Source organism: Mustela nigripes, chromosome 5 (genome assembly GCF_022355385.1).
Source record: "Mustela nigripes isolate SB6536 chromosome 5, MUSNIG.SB6536, whole genome shotgun sequence".
NCBI lineage: Eukaryota > Metazoa > Chordata > Mammalia > Carnivora > Mustelidae > Mustela > Mustela nigripes.
In genome coordinates this window covers 48,525,278-48,547,493 of record NC_081561.1, presented here as the reverse complement: position 1 = coordinate 48,547,493, position 22,216 = coordinate 48,525,278, and the positions used below count along the sequence as shown (strand labels likewise).

Genomic DNA, 22,216 nt, shown 5'->3' with positions numbered 1-22,216 from the left:
TGAGAAGCTGGAAGGTAAGACTCTTTGAAATAGGGAAAAAATTGGGTATAGAAAGCAAAAATGACCTGGATTTTAATTCTCCTGAACTGAGACTTTCGACATTTGGCACATACAGAAAAAAATGTAATCATGCAAACATCTAATACAACTTTCTTCCCCCTCTCTGGCTTCTCTCTTAGCCCTGTAGTGTTCAAACAGTATTTTATTATAAAGGCTTGGTACTATTACAGCATTTATTATTTATATTTGAATAATTTTAAAATTTCACTGGCATTTCAAGTTTCCTAAGTATCAAATTTTTTGTTTATATTAGCATTCCCTTTCCTTCAACCCCTGTTAGGCCAAATCCTTGGAGACCTTTTCCCAGCTCCTTGATTACTACCTATTGAAAGGTTACGTCTTACAGACACAAACCAGCTACTTTCTTTCTTAGTACCAAAATATGATCATGCTCCAAAACTATCTACCACCTATTTCACAGAAATGGCTGCCAATGACAAACTTTTTAAAAAGAAAATATCAGTAGAATAAATTTTGTACTCTAAATGGTGTTAGGAAACTGGTGAAAAGTTACATGATTTCTGCTCCATGTGTTTTATTCATCTCTAGTTATAGAAGTACATTTGTTTCTTGTGGTTAGCGAGAGAAGATAAATAGAGTTCACCAATAGGGAAAAGGACTTTGATGATTTCAGTCTCTGGAACGCCATTGCCACAGTCCTTAGACGCTCTAATAATAAGTATGCGACTTACACTTTTCCCTTTGTAATTTCCTCAAAAATTATTCACTCTTCTATTCATGGTTTAACAAACCTTTTTCTTAATGCAGTCTGTTACATCAAATTAAAAACATTTCAACCAATTTCAGAACCATTCTACATGAAAAGAAAAATATACAACTTTGACAGGCTAGTATTTATAAGGAAGAAAAGGTCTTAGAAAGTTATTTTTCTCCATCTTTCATATTCAGCAATTATAATTTTTGCCAAGCTAAATACCTTGTGAAGATCTTTATAAAATAGCTTTGTAACAAGGCACTAATATCATGTTTTACTTTCACATGAAAAATACAGTTAAACTTATTTGTTCAGGAAAACTACTTTACAATATTACTCTATATATAGCATGTAATTCAGTATAATGTAATTTCATATAGAAATCTTCCTCATTTCTGTTACTAAATATATCAAATAGACTTCTAACACAATTGCCCTGGTGCCCATATTTTAGGAAGATTCCAATGAATTCCAATTTGGTATTTTTGCTGAAAGTCCCAGGGGCATGCAAAATATATATATACACACACACATACACATATAGATATGTATACAGTTTTATTTAGAATCATTCTTACCTAGCACTCATACATATTTGAGTAATAAAAAAATTATAGTATGATTTATCAGTTTCAAGTGCCGGGGTGGGAGCGGCGGGGGGGGGGGGAATGAAGATTTCAGGAATAATGGTAAATACTGCCTGAATGTGTCTTTTTGGAAGGGTAAAGCATTCTAATTTGCTTGAATACCATACGCAGGGATCACGTCTGTTTTGTTCACCAGCACATCCATTGGGCCTGGCAATACACTGCATATGGTGGCCATTAACACAGAACACATATTTTTCAAATGAACAAACATATTGTACTAAGTTGGGATGTTCCAGGATAAATTTTCCCCTTCAAACAGATTTACTTTTTGGAGATAAAGAAAATTTCTTGGAATAAAACAGCCATCATTTTCATCTAAGAACAGCTTATGAAAGTCTGTTTGCAGCCTGGACTAAACAAGGTACTTACTGGTATAAATAAAATGTATCTGTAACTTCAGATTTTGGCAGTTGGATTCATTCAGGTCGACTGTACTTTTATCTCCTTTTCTATCAGTTGATGGATTAAATTGCAAGCACATTGGGATCATTGTGCATCTGTAATATTTTGTTACTAGGTTTTATACATAGGTGTGTATGTATATATACACACACAAAGCCGATTATCTAGATAATAGTCTTCCAAATAATTAATGGAAATGTAAATGGTACCTCAATTTCCATATACTCTCGGCTGCTTTTATTGTCAGAGAGAATGAAAACTGCATGCTTCACATCTGTCGTCTTAAGTACTGAAGAAATCTTTTTTTGTTGAGTTACCTGGTTGCCCAACCACGTCTGAGAGGCCCCAGGGAAGTCAGCTCCGTGAGTTGTGTAGTTGAGTTTTGACTACACTTTGTTGATGTAGCCATTTCATAATTTTATTACCTCCAGCTTGATTTTAATTTGAACTGAATCTTTCAACATACAAAGGCAAGTCATACTTATTTTGAAATGAATTACTGAGTGATTCACTGATGAAACATTCTAAGGATGTTCGAAACATTGCCAGATGATTTAATAGACCAAACGAAGGTATATCCAGAGGGTAGATTTACTGTGGCTACTTGATTTGCAACATATGACCCCATAACTTTCTGTGCACAACCGTTGCTTCGGCTTAATCTTACCTCCAACGCTGGACATTCTGGAGGAGTCCTGATGAGAGCTGGATTTATTGCGGTTTTGATTTTTCCGTTTGTTAGCGGCTCTCACGGATCGAAGGAGTACCTCGCTTGCCTTGAAGAAGGCCACCATGAACGGTTGTTTGGACTGAGGCCCGTGTCTTCCCACAAGACCCGCGGATTTTACATTGATACTGCGTCCTGGAACAGAAAGCGCAAGCACTTGGTTTACGAGAAAGAAAGAAGGTTTACCTGATGTGAATGAATTCTGAGGGTGCTTTGAAAAAGGGACATTATTTTTGAAAACATTATCAGAATGTTTTCCTTGCAGGCCAAAGATTTTTATAAACATGGAAAGTTTGCCGGTACAGACAATTATCCATGCTCGGTCTTATATTTTGCATCATTCTTCACCACAGAATGCCCTCAGGCTGCCTTCACTAACTGATCCTTCTCAGACCTGGAAGTCAGCAATATTTCAGACGGAAAGGCTTGATTACCATCAGCCTGGAAATGTCCACATTAAATAACAATTTCAAAAATATTAGCTATGGACTCTTCTACATTAAATACTCTATAATTTTCCTCTAAGTGATAAAAGCTGAATGGCTGGCTGGGTGTTTCTACTTTCTTCAGCTTTTTCAAGCCTTTCAAGTGTTAATTAGTGCTGAGAGCCATCCCCTTCACCTCTGGCCTGTGCTCAGCAAACTTAACAAAGCTATGCTCTACTTAAAGCTCTTCACATCACAGGTCATTCTAGAAGCCCTGCTGGAGATGGAGTTTTGCTTTATATTCCAGTTCTTTCTCAATGCCAAGTATTTTGAAGTAATCAGGGCAATTTCAGAGTTCCTCCCTCTCTGAGTTTTGGATACACCTGAATGTTTACTGAAGAGATTTTGAAACTTGTTAACCAAGCCTAGAGACTAAGAAAGAAAAGTTCCAGGTGAGTTTGGAGACTCACTTTTGTCTTTAAACCAGTCTGCATGCCAGACCCTTCCGAGCCCGCTGATGTGGTTGTGTATCAGAGAATGACAGCAACCAGAGCCTGCACAGCAATGCGTTAGAAGTCAAGGTGTCCTAGAGACTAGAAGTATTTGTTAATAAAGAACTCTAACAGTAATGCCAAAGGTATTTGGAGCACTTGCTATGTATGTGCTAGGTATTTTGCTAAGTGTTTGCCATGCAATATTTAATTTGGTTCTACAAATACTCTAGAAGTTAAGTATTACTATTTTCCCCTCTTTACAATTCACTCTAGTTATGTTCTCCTAATTAAAAAAAAACACTGAATTAAAAAAATATATATATATATCTGTGGCTATATTATACACATATAGTTTATATACTTATATATTATATATTATTTTTCATATTATATAATATTATATATTATAAATATATATATTTATATATATTTTTATCTGAGATATATATATCTCTCATTGGCTGATAGCTAGTTCCATGAAAATCACCCAAGGAGGATGAACTATTTAACCTTAGGTTGTAAATTTAGTTGAGAATTACTAAAAACTCATGCAAAGTTTCTACTCTAGATACAGAAGTTACCAATCTTTTAAGAGTCATATATAATGTGGTTTGAAATATGTGCATGATTGACTCTGCCTTGCCCCCTGAGAGATGTGCATGTTTTCTTAAAATATTTATTCAGTAAAGACTGTGGAGTAACCTCAGTCCATTATAAGACCTGACCCACCTTAGAAGCAAGAAAAGGAAAACAAGTCCTTGAAACGGCATCAATGGCATTTTAGCAAATAAACTCTTGCTCTTAACAAAATTTATTTTGGCAGCATAAACACTTTTGTGTATACTTGTATTGTGCAGAGACCTTCTACCGTCAGAAAATGAGACCGTGTCATGTGAGGCTGTGCAGCTGTTGGGAGGGACACAGAGGTCCTTAAAGGACATTTAAAATGTGGAGGTATTGGTTAAAAAAAGGAAAAAAAGGAAGCGTGTGTACTGATCCAAGCCGCATCCGTGGCCTCATCAATTGTCCCACAACGTATTGGGGGAAATTTATTTGGTTCCCACAATTATTAAAACGGGCGGGATCTGCCTCACAAACGCCACTGTACCCAGTCCTACCGAAGAAAGAACTTCCAAATAATCAAGGCAGTAAACCTTAAACAAATAAGCATATAGGTTTCTCTTTTAAATGCAAACTTACAGTGGCTCTCTGCCAGAGTCTATATTTCTTAGAAAAACTCTATCACTGGCATAAATGAAAGAGGCAGTTTGATTTGTGGTCAGAGCAGTTTCCATTCTACTTCCACTGTAACAAATGTATTAATTCAGCTCAGACTTCCTCCTTCTGGCAGCCCTTTTGCTGTAAAAAGAGAAATTAGAAGTTCCAGCCAAATACCATACCTTGAACTGACCCACTTCAATACATAAACACTTTTACAACATATTTATTCAGGTGCAGCACTTGAAATTGGTTTAAGATGTTTCCAGTGACAGAGAGCTCAGCGAAAGAGAAAAAAAAAAAAAAAAGAACTGAGAAACTTGACTGTTATGGAATAGAATAACTGGCGATCTGTTCTTCAAAAATAATTTTTTTCTCTCTTGGAGTACCACATAAAATGTATTTGTTGAGCTTTTATTTTGATTTTTTAATGAAGTGTTAATTTAACAGGAACTAAATTTTTACTTGTGTACATCCATGACTGCAGAAATCATTTTTAATATATGATCTCTCTAATACTAAAATAGGTTGCCACAAGATGTTCGCAAATGGAATAGAGGTAAAGTGAGTTTTCCATTCATTACAACACACACTGCCCCTTTTATGGTTAAACAAGCACTTAACGCAAAGTTCCAAGTTTCCCCGGGTTTGCAAGACAGTTTCTTTTATTGTCATTCTAAAGACTTTCAATACTGTAATTTTTAATCTGTGGAGAAATAATACTGCTCTAAAAGGTTTATGTTCTGAAAACTGTAAAGATGTGTGTATGGTACAAATATGGGTTTCTTGGTTTTTACAAAGGTGGATATTGTGTGTGAAGCAAAGTAGTCTTCAAACCAACGTGAACTCCCTTTAAAATAACTTTTGATATTATTAAGTTTCCTTTTGGTTTCCTTTTTACTTCAGCAATGAGGTGACTATGAAGATTCCATACGTTAATGCTTGCTCAGTCACTCTTGGTCTTGAGCTCCTGTGCCTTCAGACACAATATACCTGTACCGATTACGAGGACCAAGCCTTTCTGAAGGGCTGAGCAGTTGTTTTTGCTAAAAGTGTTAACAGGAAGACTATATTGCATGTATTGAAAATAGTGACTCTTTTATAAAATCGATTTGAGTATGTTGAATTTTATTATTAAATGTACAGTGTGCTTTAGATATTGCAAATGTATAAAGAAGCCTTACCTAAAACATTTTGATTTGGGAAAATTATACGTATGTATGTATCACTGTGGTTTTATTTTTCAAAGGGGATCCTTACATTTGATTTCTAACTAAAACCTATAGCTATAGAAGGATTAAAGATTGACTATATGGTGAAAATGGAAATGGGGTCTAGTAATGAAAAGAATATTAAATAGAAGGGGGACGAGCTTGGGCTGAGGCTTCATCCCCTTAGGATTTAGGCAGGCCTAGGCATAGCCAGAACATTGCTAGGTTTATTTCACCAAGCACGGAGCAGAGAACAACATCACGGGAAAGAACCCAGGAAAGAATAAATTCAAAACAATGCCCCAGGGTGTGTAAGGGAAAAGAGAAAATTTAAGCAGCAAATATATGTGGATATTATTCCTCAGTTTTACTAACTACAGAGTGAGTAAAAATGGGTTTAGGATGATATCTTCCGAAGAAATGATTACACTTTTCACCCAAAAATCAAGAGGGAAATGTCTGAGTCTGGGGCTCTAACTTGATCAATTTTGCCATAACTGAAGCTGGAGATTGGAGACTTCCAGACCTGCCACTCTGACCCTCATGCCTTTGTATAAGCAAGGGGGTCAGGTTATTGTATTCACATGTGCCTAAGGGCACAACGAACTATTTGAAATGTACAGTCATCACGAAGGTAGAATGGCAAACAAAAGATCTATCCCAAACCTACTGGTTTTGCATTTCAGACCATTCCTTTTGGAAAATGTGACTTTGAAAATGTTTATTTCTTTAAAAATAGGGTTATTAAAGGAGGCTCTGACATAAAACAGCTCTTTGGAGGCATGTTGATACTATAAGGATAAGTGGTTCCAAATATGAGCATTTAGTTTCCTGCAGAATACACAGTTTGAAAAACATGCATTTGGGGATTTATCAGTCTAAACGTTGATATTGCTCTGAGATGTTTGCATAAATTCCAGTTTTTTTCCTCCTGTAAACCCACAGTAATTGACTGCTTAACCCAAAACACCTGGGATGGAACTTGTGCCTAAATTACCTATCCTTCATCTTGAAAAAGACTCTTGCAGCATCCTTTATGGACTATTTCATAGAAGACAAACCAGTGCATTGTTTCCAATCCACATACCCTTCTGATCTGCATTTATTTTCAATCTGTGATTAAATTTGATTCTGGTGCTCTTAAATTATAGTTTCTGTGACTCTAAATTATACTGGAATTTTACCCTTTTTAGAAACAGATGATTTAAAATGTGCAGAATTCTCTACTAAGAATACAGACTAAATCATCTTTATATCAGATTTTAAGGAATGCAGGGAAGACAGGATTTTGTCTATTTAAATTCCATATACATTTAAACTCAAATTAACTTAAGCAGGTTGTAATCTAGCTATAAATTTCAACTCTGTTATAATTTGATAACATTTCTATAGTTTCTAGTTTTATAGTAAAAACACTGGCATATTGCCAGATATAAGTACACAGATTTGAAGTATCACAAATAGAATTTTATGTTTGTGCTCAGAACTTTCTTATTTTCAAGATGGTTTCCATTGCTTATAACCTCAAACAAAAGCAAGGAAAATCTGGGATTATAAACTATTTCAGTGATACTGAAAACTCATTGTTAAGAGACTTCTGGAAAAGCTTTTGAACTTTAGAATGAATGCAAGGTAGTAAGATCTTTGATTCTTCAAAGTAATCCTGAGACTGTGTTTAACAGGGTGGGCTCTGCATGTAATGCCTTTGCTAGATGTTCCCATTCTCTTTTTTATACTGACATTTAAAAGAGTAAGTTAAAAATAACCGCTTAATTTTATATTAAATATTATATATTTATAATTATACACTCATTATGAAAAGGTATGAAAAGCAAAAGGACAAATGTTATAATATATGCAAATAGGATAGGACTCTGTGGCTGATAGTAAAAAGACACATCAGAGGACTGAACTCCACGGAGGACAACTGAGAACCCTATCCTGACACAGTGATATAAACTAGGAGTTGAAAATTATCTGTAGACAAGAAATGTGGTTACCATTCCTGGTAAAGCAGCAGTAGAAGAACTCCATTTTCCTCTATACCTGAGATGACTGAAAGTTAAAGAAGTTAAAGGAGGAAGAAATTTTTTAAAGAGTTGAAGTTTGGTGGTGCCTGGGTGCCTCAGTCAGTTAAGCCTCTGACTTGTTTCTGCTCAGGTCATGATCTTCGGGTCGTGCCATCAAACCCCGCATCAGGCTTTACACTGGGCATGGAGCCTCCTTAAGGTTCTCTGTCTCCCTCTCCCTCTGCTCCTCCCCCAGACCCCTCCTTTTCTCAAAACAACAACAACAACAACAACAAAGAACAAAAAACCCACAACTTTTAAAGACTTGAACTTCAACATTTTGTTGAAGGCACTATAATGTGCCCCGCAGCTTGAAAAAGTGGTGGAGATGAGAAGAAAAAAGTAGATTATTTGGTCAGAAGCATTGGCACAGTGAGTAGAGGCATGATGGGCTGGGGAGGGGGATGCAAAAACTTGAGAACTGCAGCTCAAGAGAGTCTAGGAAGGAGGGCCTATGGAAAGAGGGACCAAGAACCGTTAAGGATCAGGGCCAGGTTTGTGCCTAGTTGTGGAAGCCGTCCAGAATGCTCGAGTGTTTTATTGCACCAAGAGTGGAGCTGAGGTGATGGAAACGATCGGTCTCCTTCCATGGGACATCATTCCGAGATGAGGAGGCTTACTGTCTCAGGTCTGACGAGCCCAACAAATGTCTCTGACTCAGGCCTTGTTTTCAGCTGGCGGAAATATGAATCTCAAACTAGGAACTGCAGTTTACCTTCACGTAAGCACTTACTTTTTAATAGCTCTTTGCTTTATATATAGTGCCTTTCCCCTGAGACCCTACAAGCTTTACAGACATCATCTGTCACATGCTCCCAAAAGATTGGTTAGGAGTTGGTCTTACAGTCCTCATTTATTTTAAGAAAGCAGAAACATTCTTTTCACAAAACCATGAAAAGGGTGAATTATTTTTAGCCTTTTTTCCAGTTATTATGTGCCTTTTTAAAATAAAAAAAGTGTGCGCATGCGTGCGTGCACACACACACGTCTTTCCTTTAAAATCATAGATTTAAGTAAAACTCTAACAAGGCAGAGTTTCAGCAGACTATCCACCCAGAGTCTTTAAAAACTTTTTTGATGTGTTAAGATACCAGTGAAAAAAGCTTTTAGAATTCAAACTCATTTTAATGTGTTTGATAGCAGTGAAATTAATTTAATTTCACACTTCATTTTATCTCTAGGAGGTGAAAGTGGTCTTTGAAATAAACTTAATACAGTTACTTAAGAAACTGATGTGTGTCTAAAAGAAACACTCTTTTTGACCAGCTTATATATGATTCAAAAGAATTATTACCATAACAGAAAAGCATGGCTTGTTAAAGGTTTGATCTTTCTTTTCAGTTTGATAAATGAACCTGTGAAATGATCACAAGCCACTTCCAGAATCTTTGGGCTAGTCCATACCACCAACATGAAGAGGAATCTTATTCGGACACCTGATCAAAGAGAATGAAGAGAGCAAAAGATATTCTCCAAAATCTGCAGTGAAGAACTGATACTAAGATACCAAATACATATGCTATCGTCAGTGTCTACGTTTGAGGGGGAAAAGAAGAGTAAAGACATTTGGCATTTAACTCTTCCCTTCACATATGAATGCCGGATCACAAAACATACATTTGAGTGAAACAAAAGCAGAACTTTTCTTCACCAGGTTCTCATGTCTCTGGCTCTGGCAAAAAATATAAACTGGCCTGCCTCACATAAATGACCAGTCACACCACAAGGATGCCATGACGTTCCCCAGAGGAAAAGCATCCCTCTGAGCCATCCGCATACAAAGTAACAACTGGGTCCCAAGAGTGGTACCTTTTGGTCACCCTCAGCAGCAACATCTGATTTTGTAGCCTAAGTAAATCTTTTATATTTCTATCAGCTATATTCCTTCAGAGAGAAATCATGTAAATACCTCCACATATAAATATAACAGGTACCCAAAAGTAGTAATAAGAATGCCCTCCCAAAGGATCAAGAAAAGTGGAAATTGAGAAGCTTAACTCATTCAATACTTGTAACAACAAAACAGCTGCCATCTATTGAAGATTCATCTACCTCGTATTTACTCTGTACAATAAGGCAAGGATTACATTTTAAAAATGAATAAAATAAGACTCAGAGAAGGATCAGATTTTTAACTCAGTCCTGTGAACCTTGAAGTAGTCTGCTATTCCTTTAAGTACATAGTGTACCCCTTTGTTAAAGATTGGTTGGGGCTGTTGCTTTGTCTTGAGTTTCTGCTTTCTACCTAGAGAAGACTGGAGGAAAACCATCCATCTCAGATCTGTCAGTGATACACACATGGTGTCTGGAAGAACAGTGGTATAGCCGCTGCTTTTGTTAAGTTCAAGGTCGGACTTTCCTTAGTAAGCAAGAAAATAAGGATTCAACACGACTTGCCAGCCATGGAACTGAGGTGATGTCCTCAGTTTATATTCCATTCAAATCAAAACTTGTCATACTACAGAGAAATTAGCATGCATTTTTAAGGAGCTGGAATATGTAATTTCCCTCACAAGGTATTTTCCTCTACAAATTTTGATCACCTCGTATGACACAACTATGGGCCCTGGTTGTCCTACACTTTTGTGTCTCTTTTTTTTTTTGGTTTTCCTCTCTTGCACATGAGCCCACGCCAAGTGTGTCGAAGTTTAATTCTCAGCAGCACAGAACATGGTGCCTGAGCATGCCTTATAGCAACTGAAGCTTCTCTTTTCTTCCCACTGTTTTCTCTGCTCATAATGCAAAACCCATCCTGCTGTTATTTTTACACATGTCTTTGAAAAATACAGACCAGCAATAAGTTAAACTCACAATGGAACGAAAAATGGCAAAGACATAGTTAACTCCAGTGCATGGTGAGAATAAGGAGAATCTCATATTTTTCATGGCCCTAAATCAATATTACCATGAAAATATTTACCCCCCAGATCATTAGTTAAACCAGAATTAGAGTCTAGAATTGGGAATATAACAAACAACAAAAACTGGCATATGTCCCTGACATTGGCATTTGTTTGGCAAGATCGGTGATCCATAGTTACTGTTCTGAATTAGGGAAAATCAAAAACAGAAATACAGATGTAGCCAAACACTTCCATATCCCTTTTCATTAAGGGAAATCTAAAAAATGGTAAAATACTTCTTTCACCAGATAATGAAGCAAGACTAACTAACTCCTGTTTGTCTCTGCCTACTTTAAATCATTGATTTCAAAACTCTTCTTCACGTATGTTTTTGAGTTATGATGCTAAAATTTGGATAAGAAAATTATGATTACCATGTGTCTCTCACTGAAATGTATACATACTATACATTAAAACAAAATAAAATGCCATTAAAACCTAGTTTTAAAACATATGAGCCATGGTAAAAAAGCATATTCAAGGTTTTCCATTTATTACTGAATATATTCCATAATCAATATCTACTTATAAAAGAAAATCATTTTCTCTCTACAAATTTTTATATAAGACTAAATTAGGCTACAAGAGGCCCATTCAGGATACTGATCAGAGAAAAAAATATAGGTATCAAAAAAAGATGTAATATTTTAAAAGATACCAGAATCATGATTCTTCATTTCCAGCAGAATGAAAACATCCACAAATTACATTCTAATCACTTTGGTCAAAAGGCAAGGTTTTTAGAAAAGCACATCACCCAATTAAGCTCAACTTACAGGGAAAAAAAAAAAAAAAAACAAACACATGAACAATTAAAAACATCTTTCATTGACCGAGGATTTTTTTTTCCTTCAAATTTTTTAGGAAAGAATTACCCCAATGTGTTGCTCCCAAAACACAATTCAGGTAGTCCAAGATCTCTTTAGGGTTGAAACAATACCAACTCACTGTCAGCTTTGATGCTGGAAGATGGGAAGGTGAGATGGGAGAAAGGGTTAACTTCACACCAACTTTTTATAAAATAGTAAATTCATAAATCTGGAAACTGCATGCTTGACTGGCCTCAGGGCGACTTTGCTGTACCCTGGCTTCACAAACCTGAGCACCCGTTGGCAATTAAAAAGGGCGGCGGTGAGGGAGGTTGATATGAGGATTCCATGATGGGGAATATGGATTAAGGGAGAGAAAATGGGAGGAGAACCTATCAAAATACATTAGTGAAAGACATTGTATGTAAGGGAAAGGGATGTTCATTATTAAATTCAAAATAAAGAAATTAAATTTGGCTAATTTAATTACATGTTGAAGTGAATCACTGGCAGAGAAAAAGTTACCTTCTTAATTTATGAATTTATCTAATTAACTATAATCATGTAAGGGGCTGAAAGAAATGCTGAAGTAGTTAGATTTAGAAAACAAAAAATATGGTTAAAATGCTGTTACCTTTTGTAGGGCAGATCACAATTCAATTCCAGACAGAAAATACAAAAACCCAAAAGTGACTCCCAACAGAGCCAACACAAACTTCAACTTCGTCCCATAACGATCATTATTAATAGTATTTTTAAATTTGGAAATTCCAAAAATACATTTATTTTTTCAGTTTAGAATTTGTACAAAATTCGTATAATTTGTGAAAATCATAGTATATTAAACCTGGCTCTGAAAATAAGTCATTGTTAGATTCATGGGCAAAATTCTTCAGCTTTCTAAGGCTGAGTTTCTTCATGTATAAAATAGGATAATCGTGAAGATAAAGTAGACATTAAAGAGCTAGCAAAATGGGGCGCCTGGGTGGCTCAGTGGGTTAAGCCGCTGCCTTCGGCTCAGGTCATGATCTCAGGGTCCTGGGATCGAGTCCCGCATCGGGCTCTCTGCTCAGCGGGGAGCCTGCTTCCTTCTCTCTCTCTCTCTGCCTGCCTCTCAGTGTACTTGTAATTTCTCTCTGTCAAATAAATAAATAAAATCTTAAAAAAAAAAAAAAAGAGCTAGCAAAATGCCTGGCATTCAGTAAGCTCTCAGTAAATGTTAGTTTCCATTAGTTATTAATATTATTGCAATTGACCATCACAGCAAATACATGGTTTGAATATTTATCTAGAATGAACTAAAGATGTATCTAGGAAGTAAAACTCAGATTAATCATAAAGAACTAAATAAAATAAAATATTAACATGAAAGAATAATTGATGTCAGTAAAAAACACTGTGAAAATCAGGATATTAAAAAAACAGATTGTGGGCCACCTAGGTGGCTCAGTGGGTTAAAGCCTCTCCCTTCAGCTTCGGTCATGATCCCAGGGTTCTGGGATCGAGCCCCACGTTGGGATCTCTGCTTGGTGGGGAGCCTGCTTACTCCTCTCTCTCTCTGCCTGCCTCTCTGCCTACTTGTGATCTCTGTCAAATAAATAAATAAAATCTTGAAAAAAACAGATTTTTATGTAGATAGAAAGTAAATTTTGAAAAATAGAGTGAGTTGGAAAATACATGAAGTATAGTTTATGAAAACTGTATATGACTAATAAGAGAATTAGTAACGTCTTGGGTTGAGCAAAGCACAAATTTACCAGTGCTCCAATATTTACGTTAAGTTATCCTGGTCATGAAAGGCTTATTGATGATTTTGCTCATTTTTACGCAGTGGGAAAACAGTAAAAAATTCTGAAGCCTAGAGGAAAGATATATGTTCTCTGATGTTCTTTAATGCATTACACGGGTTAGAAAACCCATAGGTCACAGCTTACATGGGTTTGGAAAATTAACAATACTGATTTTTAAACCCCAAGAGAAATTATGTCATATTTATTTTCATAGACATCTAGTTATTTTTAACATAAAGATATGGTAAAAAAAGATATGGAATTCTTCTCAATGGGAACTTTTCTGAAACATTCACATAAAATGACCAATGCAGTTGTTTCTTTTAGCCATCTTATAAATATCACTCCATGACTTGATTCATACAAAGCATGTTTCTTAGAAACTAATACACTGCCATAGATAAACTTATGTTTTAATGTTTTTGAAATTCTGTAGAAATATGATAGAAGCCACTTTAAAGAAAATATTCTAGAAAAATTTAGATTAAGGTTTATGTTTTGTTACAATACTGAAAATGTTACTGTGGCCCTTAACATAAAAGAAAGTATAATCTTTCTAAATTCTGTCACAAGACCACTCTAGAAATTAACAATTATAGATTATCAACGAAGAACTTATATCTGATTCCTCCATGACTCCTTGAGAATGTGTTTATGACTGAATATTTTCTCTACACACACACACACACACACACACACACACACACATGCATGCACGCAGTTACCTCAAAAGAAAGAAAGTTCATGAACTGTCTAACATTTCTTGCTTCTCTTACCAGTTTCTCCATCTCTAATTTTATATATCTTGAGTTTTGGTTTGAATGCAACTATTTAATATTGAGCTCCTTTAAGATGGCACATTTCTATTCACTGCAACCTCTCTGAACATAATATTTATATATGTATAAGGTTGAAGTATAAATCTAAGCTCATAAATTACAGTTACCTGATAAATTATTTCATGAAATCTCATGATGCCTACAGAAAATGTCAAATAAATGGTGGATTCTTCCAGTCATATTTAGCTCATTCTTTCATAGTACAAATTATTCTGTAGTCATCAACTTCCGTTTATTAGGCATTTTTTTCCTTGTACCTAAATCAGCTATCTTTTTTAAGTTTCCACATTGATTTAATTTCTGGACTGTGGAGTAAAAGTTCAATTTTTACTTATTTATTTAAGTAAGTATCTGAAGTTAACTATTCTTCAGCTATCTTCCTAATTTATTCTTACATATTCATCTAAAAGTCAAGCAAGTATGCTCTAATTATCCTTAACATTAAACAGTACATAAAGAACTACTTCATTTATACTAATATTTACCTAGAACAAATCATAGGAGTATATGTTCCTTCTTATTTTCAGAACATTTAGCAAGATATGTGATTCTTGCCATTTCTTGGATATGGAGACTCATTTATTTATTTGAAACCAATTGTCATCATCATAAATTCAGCTAACAGGAGCCATATGGTTTTATGAACAAAAGTGACTTAATTGCTTTATAAGATAAAGTTCAGATAAGGGAAGAGAATATTATCAAATCTCAAAATGTTTAAAAGATCCTCTGATAAGCAGACATAATTCAACTTTTTGAACTTAGATAAATAATGGGAAACTGCAGTCAAAACAGCAGGACAAAAAGAAAAATACCACCCTTGATCTCTGAATTTCTTCTGCTACTTATTAGCACTATGTCAGCTGATATTCAGATTAACTAACCACATAGATCATCGGATCCTTGACACAGATAAATAGTCATCTGACAACACAGGGGCTTAATTTACAGATTTTTCCCCTGAGGTAAAAACGACTGTCCTAGGAATCCTAAGGGTAACACAACAAACTTATATAACCAAATATTTCCATTTTAAGAAAGCAGATTCCAGGACATTAAATTTAAGCGGATATTACATTAAGAACTCTTCAATTGCCTCACATAAACATACTCGCATTCCACAAAGGTAAATGAATCTTTAGTACCTTGTACGTTTGTTTAATATATAATGACATGAGGACTAGGATATATTTTCCTAATTAGGAATATATATTCTGGATGTAACTAGAGGGTATTATGCTGGGTGAAATAAATCAACCAGAGGAAGACAATTAGCATATAGCCTTACTCATATGTGGAATTTAAGAAACAAACAAAGAATCTTAGGGAAAGAGAGGAAAAATAAAACAAGACAAAATCAGAGAGGGAGACAAACCATAAGAGACTCTAAACTATAGGAAACAAACTGAGGGTTGCTAGAGAGGAGGGGAGTTAGGGGATGGAGTAACTGGGTGATGACATTAAGGAGGGCATGTGATGTAATAAGTACTGGGAATTATACAACACTGATGAATCATCCATCTCTACCTCTAAAACTAACAATATATTATATGTTAATTAAGTTTAAATTTTAAAAATTTAAAATTGGAAGTTTGAAAAGTAAAAAAAAAAGGGATATATATTCTGTAATTCAAAAGATGTCATGGAATTTTAGGAAAATCCAATTTTTAACACAGTGTATTTAAAAAACATTACAGGACACTGCAATTTTGAAGATGATTTTTATCAGTAGGTTAAATTACTCTGCACATAGTAAGAAAAATGAGCAATTAGCACACACCTCAAGGCTGTGGAAAAAATGATTAATTCCATTCCTTATTATTAATGTACATGAGGCAGCTGTCAATTTCAAGCAGTAAACAACAACAACAAAAAACCCACATGTTAGAACCCTGGGCAATAAAAGTTCAAAAATACTCACTTTCAATCTAATAGTGCTAATAAGTAAAGTCAATGTGTTTTTTTAAGTCTGCACAATAATGGTGAAAATAATAGATTAAATTTGCTTTTAGAAAAGTTCTGATATGTGTGATTTCTAAAAGTAGAACAGAGAAAACACTTGTATATGAACATGCAGAAAAAAATGCTCTAATTTTGACACTTTATGATGTCTGGAAATATAACTACTGCCTAGCGTGGGACAATGATTTGTTTCCTTGACTTTTCGGGAAGATCTTCTCTGATGTTCTTCCAATGAACTCATAAGATACCTTCCATCTTCCAATTAGTTTATAGAAAATGGCATATATATAGTGGGGATTTTACGCAATGTGCTATAAATATCAGGATAACATATTTAGAAAAGACTCTTTAGCAAAGACTACCAATATTTCTTTACCCACATCTTCTACAAACATTAAAATATGGCTTGTAATTCTACAATTTTGTAAGAACCCATCTAGATGCTAATAAGCTTATGAAGCCAAATGCTAGTAATTTATACTAAAGCATCTTTGGGTTGGAAATTTTTTCTTTTTCTTTTTTAAAGATTTATTTATTTATTTTAAGGAGAGAGAGAGCTTGCGCATCCGTGCACCCACTGGGGGGAGGGGCAAAAGGAGAGGGAGAAAGAGAATCTCAAGCATACTCAGAGCCAAATGCAAAGCTGGAGACGGGACTTGATCTCAGGACTCTCAGATCATGACCAGATCTGAAATCAAGAGTCAGATGCTCAACCAAATGAGCCACCCAGGCACTCCTGGAAATGTATTCTGATGGTAAAATAGACCAGCCTTTAATCAGTTATCCCTACATTTATAAGCCTATCGAGTGACAAAAAGCTTATTTCCCTTATTTTCATTGAAACAATTAGTTATTCCCCAAATATCTACGTTTTCTAAGAATAAGATGATTGGGACTCAAGAAAGGTACTACATTAAGTACTGATAATTTGATAGTCTCTGGTACCTATAAATATCTAACCACTGTAAGCAATCAGTCAGTCGTGATCCTCGTCTCTGAGTGCTCATTTCTATTGACTTCACATCCCATACAGGACTAATCTAAAAGTTTCCTACCAATAATCACTTTATTAGCCAAAGTTATTAGACATGAGCCTAATAACACAGCTGTCTATACATTGTGCTGCCAACTTGACGTTTAAGAACATATCAACAATCCTGCCTTTTTCCAGTGGACTATCATTTGCAAATTTATCTAAAACTCTTTTAATTTTTTTTTAAATTTTTTATAAACATATATTTTTATCCCCAGGGGTACAGGTCTGTGAATCACCAGGTTTACACACTTCACAGCACTCACCAAAGCACATACCCTCCCTAATGTCCATAACCCCACCCCCTTCTCCCAACCCCCCTTCCCCCAGCAACCCTCAGTTTGTTTTGTGAGATTAAGAGTCACTTATGGTTTGTCTCCCTCCCAATCCCATCTAATCATCTAGTCATCTGTACAACCTCCTTAGTCAAAAAAAAAAAAAAAAAAAAAAAAAAAAAAAAAAAAAAAAAGAAAAAAAAAAAAAAAGGAAAAAAAAAAAAAAAAAGAAATTGATTCTAAATTAAATGAGTCCCCCCTGGAATAAGTGAAAAGTCTCTGTATGTTCTCTTCACCCTGATATTCAGCATAAAGACCTTTTATTGCTATCTTACAGTCTCACACTGTCCCTGCAAGTTATTACTATTATACCGATTTTATTAATGCTATGGCTATAATATGAACTACCTTGTCAGAGCCAAGATTTGAATCTAGTTTTCCTAATTATTTCTTCTTAGAATTTGTATTTCCAGATTGGAGCTACTTATTGTCTTTATTTATCCTCCTTAATTAAATTAAATTAAATTAAATATCAAAAAATAAGAATCAAAACTTTACATTCTCTTATCTGTAACAATAATAATAAGTTTATTTATCTTATATTTAAGTATCAATTACAATGGAATTTAAATTGAAACTTTAATACCTCTGAAATCTGCTTTCTTGATTCGGCTATAAAATTAAGTGAAACTTTGAAATATCTATCTATAAATCTTAATTTTTACCCTGATATGCTTAAAGATTATGCCACAACTTCATTCAAAGAAAAATGGATATTAGAGTTTTATTTAAAAAAAGAACTTTATAATGTTTCTTGGACATTAAACAATAGTCTGACAAAACAACATTTTGATGACTTGAATACAAATGAATCAGGAACATACGGATTGAATTTTCTTTGACGTATAAGTGGGTTTGAATAGAAAAGAAAAAAAGTCATTGGCAAAATTCAATCTGAGTATTGCCAAACCTAAAATGTCTGAAAACATAGGATTTTTTAAAAGACATTCTAATGAACCCCAAAATACTCTTTGTTTTTCCATCTCTAATTATTCTATAAACCCAAGTTTGAAAAAAGAATTAATTTACTTGGAAGGTTTAAACTATATAAAGCATCAAACAGTGGGAAATTATAGTGTTTGGAGGGAAATCCTAAGCCTTAAAAGCTTAAATTGCTATCTGTGTAATAAACTGTGTATGTATATGTGTACAAAGGATAATGATACCATAGATTTATCATCAATCTTAATAAAGACCTAATAAGTCAGATAATTAATAATTTTTTTAGAATTTGGTGAGCTGAAAATCTTACAATAAATTATAAAACAGACCTTTAAAAAAAAGAGTACTTAGGGCGCCTGGGTGGCTCAGTTGGTTAAGTGACTGCCTTTAGCTCAGGTTATGACCCTGGAGTCCCAGGATCAAGTCCTGCATCAGGTTTCCTGCTCAGCGGGAAGTCCACTTTTCCCTCTGACCTACCCTCTCTCATGCTCTCTCTCTCAAATAAACAAATAAATAAAATCTTTAAAAAAAAAAAAGTAACTAATCACAGAGATTTATTAACCAACCATGAGAGAACACTTGAGAACTTTGAAACTGATTTTGCACAAGTGGATCCAACCACTTGTCTGGAATCTCCAGATTTGACAGTTAAGAAGCAGCAGTGTTTCTTTTTGGTTAGCCTGCTCATATGTTTGCTTTATTTTGCTGAAACAAACATGTGGAGCTTGGAGAATTATTCTGTATGAAAAAAGAAAATCAATAGAATATCCTTAGACTCTCCTGCCAAATCCACAGCAGTTCATTTGTCAAATTTCTAAAGAAAAGTACTTCATAAACTTTTGATTTCAGCAATATTTTGATTTCCAAAATACAAACTTCAGCCTCTTTCCTTTTTTTTTTTTTTTGCAGGAGCAGGTTAATCAAAATTTAATAATATACATCATTGATTTTCTCACCTTACAACTGAAACCGCTTTACTGTGAGGTGGGTACAAAATTCTGCCCCTGTGTTACACCAAACAGATTTGGTTAATAATCACCCAAAAGTTACAGTTTGGAATGTTTTCTAGGAGTAAAGTGTTCAGTGGCAGGTGGTGTATAAAAGTCTTTTAAATCGAAAACTCATTCAGTGATGATTCAATACGCATTTTTAATGCCTACCCACAACTTACATTATACCAAGCACAGAGGGCGCGACTGTGAAGGAGCAATACACATCCTATGACCTCATGAAACTGACATTCATTCAAACGTGTAATCACGATGGTGTTGCTGTGATTGAGTAAAGCCACGGGTCTGGTTCTTTTATGACGTGTGATCAAGCAACAAGAATATATTCTACATAAGTGAGATTTCATTTTCCCTCCATGATTTGCCTCCAAATCACTTTCCTAATAGAATCTGCAGTCATATTTTAGACGTGAAAGTTGCTCTAGCCGACTCTGAACTATTGACTTTTTCCAGACTATACCATGCCATTTTTGCCATTCTCTGCATTTACTCTCATTGTTTCGCATCCAGGAATGAATTCCCTCTTCCTGATCTCACCACCACTCCACATACTTCCACAACTCTCTCTCTTCTCATCTCCATTTTTTAAAAAAATCTTATTCCACTGACCTGGATTAAAAGTTACCTGAACCACAGACCTATAGGCTCTGTCCCATTTGGAATTAACCCTCTCTCTTCCATTTTCCTGGAGTGTCTTGAGGATAGCACTATTTTTAGCATTTAGGGTACTTTACTTTTTCTAAAATTAGCTACCTATGTCCATCTCTAAGATTATATTGCCCTTTAACATGTCTTCCCTGTATAGGTACTCAATAATTTTATGTCAGACAAATGGATAAGTAGATAATCAACAAGTGGATGTACGCAGAATTGGGTTTGTCTGCTCTGTTTGAAGCACTATCACAATATCGTGTTGAGAACATCAGCAGTAGCAATGAATGAAGCAATAATAAGCTGAAGCATCTGGTTATTCATATCTATGGAGAAATGTCACAAGTAGATTCTCCATGAGGTTGCAGTTAACAAAACTAAGGTGCCGGGGGGGGGGGGTCACTTTATTTCTCAAGGCCAAATATGCTCCAGCTCTGGTGAAAATCTGTTTTAAGTATTGCTGAAATGCACAAAGCCAGCTTGCCTAACATATTTAACCATTTTAATACTTTCATATCAGACAATATTAAAGAGATAAAGAAAAGCAACAAAGGCTATAGACAACCTAACACTTAAATAAAGGATTGGGAAGTCTTAAAAAAAAAAGTGAAATATTCATTTTAGGTTCAAAAGCAAACACAATGCCCCCCATAAATAATACCAAAATAATTTAAAGTAAAATTAATATATAAGAGAAATAAATCAGGGGAAAGGAACTCCAAAATATAACATATTCTTGGGAAGAGATGAAAAACAAGAGAGAAATTTCAGAATTTTCAAGTGGGGTATGAGTGGGTAGGGAATGAAAGGCTGATCATATTTCACAGATCTCTTGAGTTGTTTAGTTAAACATTTCAAGCATCTCCCCAAGGAGAAGACTGGGAGAAGCACACACCACTAATTTAATTTTTCTTGTTTGGGCCACATACCAGGGAAGAAACGACTGCTCACCCCCACAGTACTGATTTCCCAGTCACATTTCTGACCATAAATGTACAGTAGTTTAACATTGTAAGAATTCTTGCAAGATTATTTAAATATGGGCTTTTCTCTGTCTTCCTTTATGATGCTTGAACTCTGAAAATCCTTAATGGTAATCTCAAAGTCATAATTGGAAAATAGCTTATAATATAAAATATTTGAATTGTTCGTAAAAAAAATTAAAATTCAGCATTGTAATTGAAATCTGCGGAAAAGTCTAGATGTAGTGGGAAAATGTCTGAAACTCATCAATAACACCAAGAACTCTTTTTCTAGGTCAAGATCTGAAGCATGAAGCTTTCACTAGATGAACTCTGTAATAAATGTAATTTGTAGCTGTCAACCTCATTTCATATATGCAATCCTTGGAGTACCAACATTGGTTATAGTATTATTCTTAGGCTGTAAATCTGGTTATAGAGGTAAAACAATGCTACTGTGAGGTCCTATTGCTTATAGCAATAAACCCCTTTGCAAGAGACCCAAGTCAGACCCAACTTCTACTTAACTCTGTATTTAAACTTTAGTGTAATACAGCAGACGATGGAGTAAGACAAACTCTAGAGCTAATGTGTCTATTGCCTGAGCCTGCAGAAAACTATAGGCAGTAAAGCTTAAATAAGGCACGCCCTCTAATTAATCATCCTTTTATAAACTACCTTCCCTGGGACTGGTACTCACATTGCAGGATGTGGGGCAAGAGCACAATGTAAATCCATTAGGTCTACTTTTAAATAGATAAAAAGTACTCACAAATCATTAAATAAATTATGTTCTATTCTCTTATCATGAAAAATATAATTTTAAATTATTTGAAAGTCCAGATTTGGATTTAAACTTTTTGGACTCTTTGAGTGACCAAAGGACAGCAATCTCTGAGTAAACTGGCCTTGCTTCCCTGGCCTCCTGCTGGAATGTGCGAAGACCCCTTTCACCACAGTCTTTGCCCATTCTCTTCCATTTGTCTGAAATGCCTGCCCCTGACTTTTT

General features: G+C 35.0%; 1 protein-coding gene across 1 annotated transcript in view; it reads right to left on the bottom strand.

The window, feature by feature from the left end:
* The window catches only part of BMP5 (bone morphogenetic protein 5), a 115,051-nt gene that overhangs the window by 16,086 nt on the left and 76,749 nt on the right, over positions 1-22,216 (bottom strand). The window contains exon 4 of the mRNA XM_059400224.1: positions 2,495-2,689. Within this exon, the coding sequence (XP_059256207.1) occupies positions 2,495-2,689 (195 nt within the window). The remainder of the gene's footprint in view (positions 1-2,494; positions 2,690-22,216) is intronic.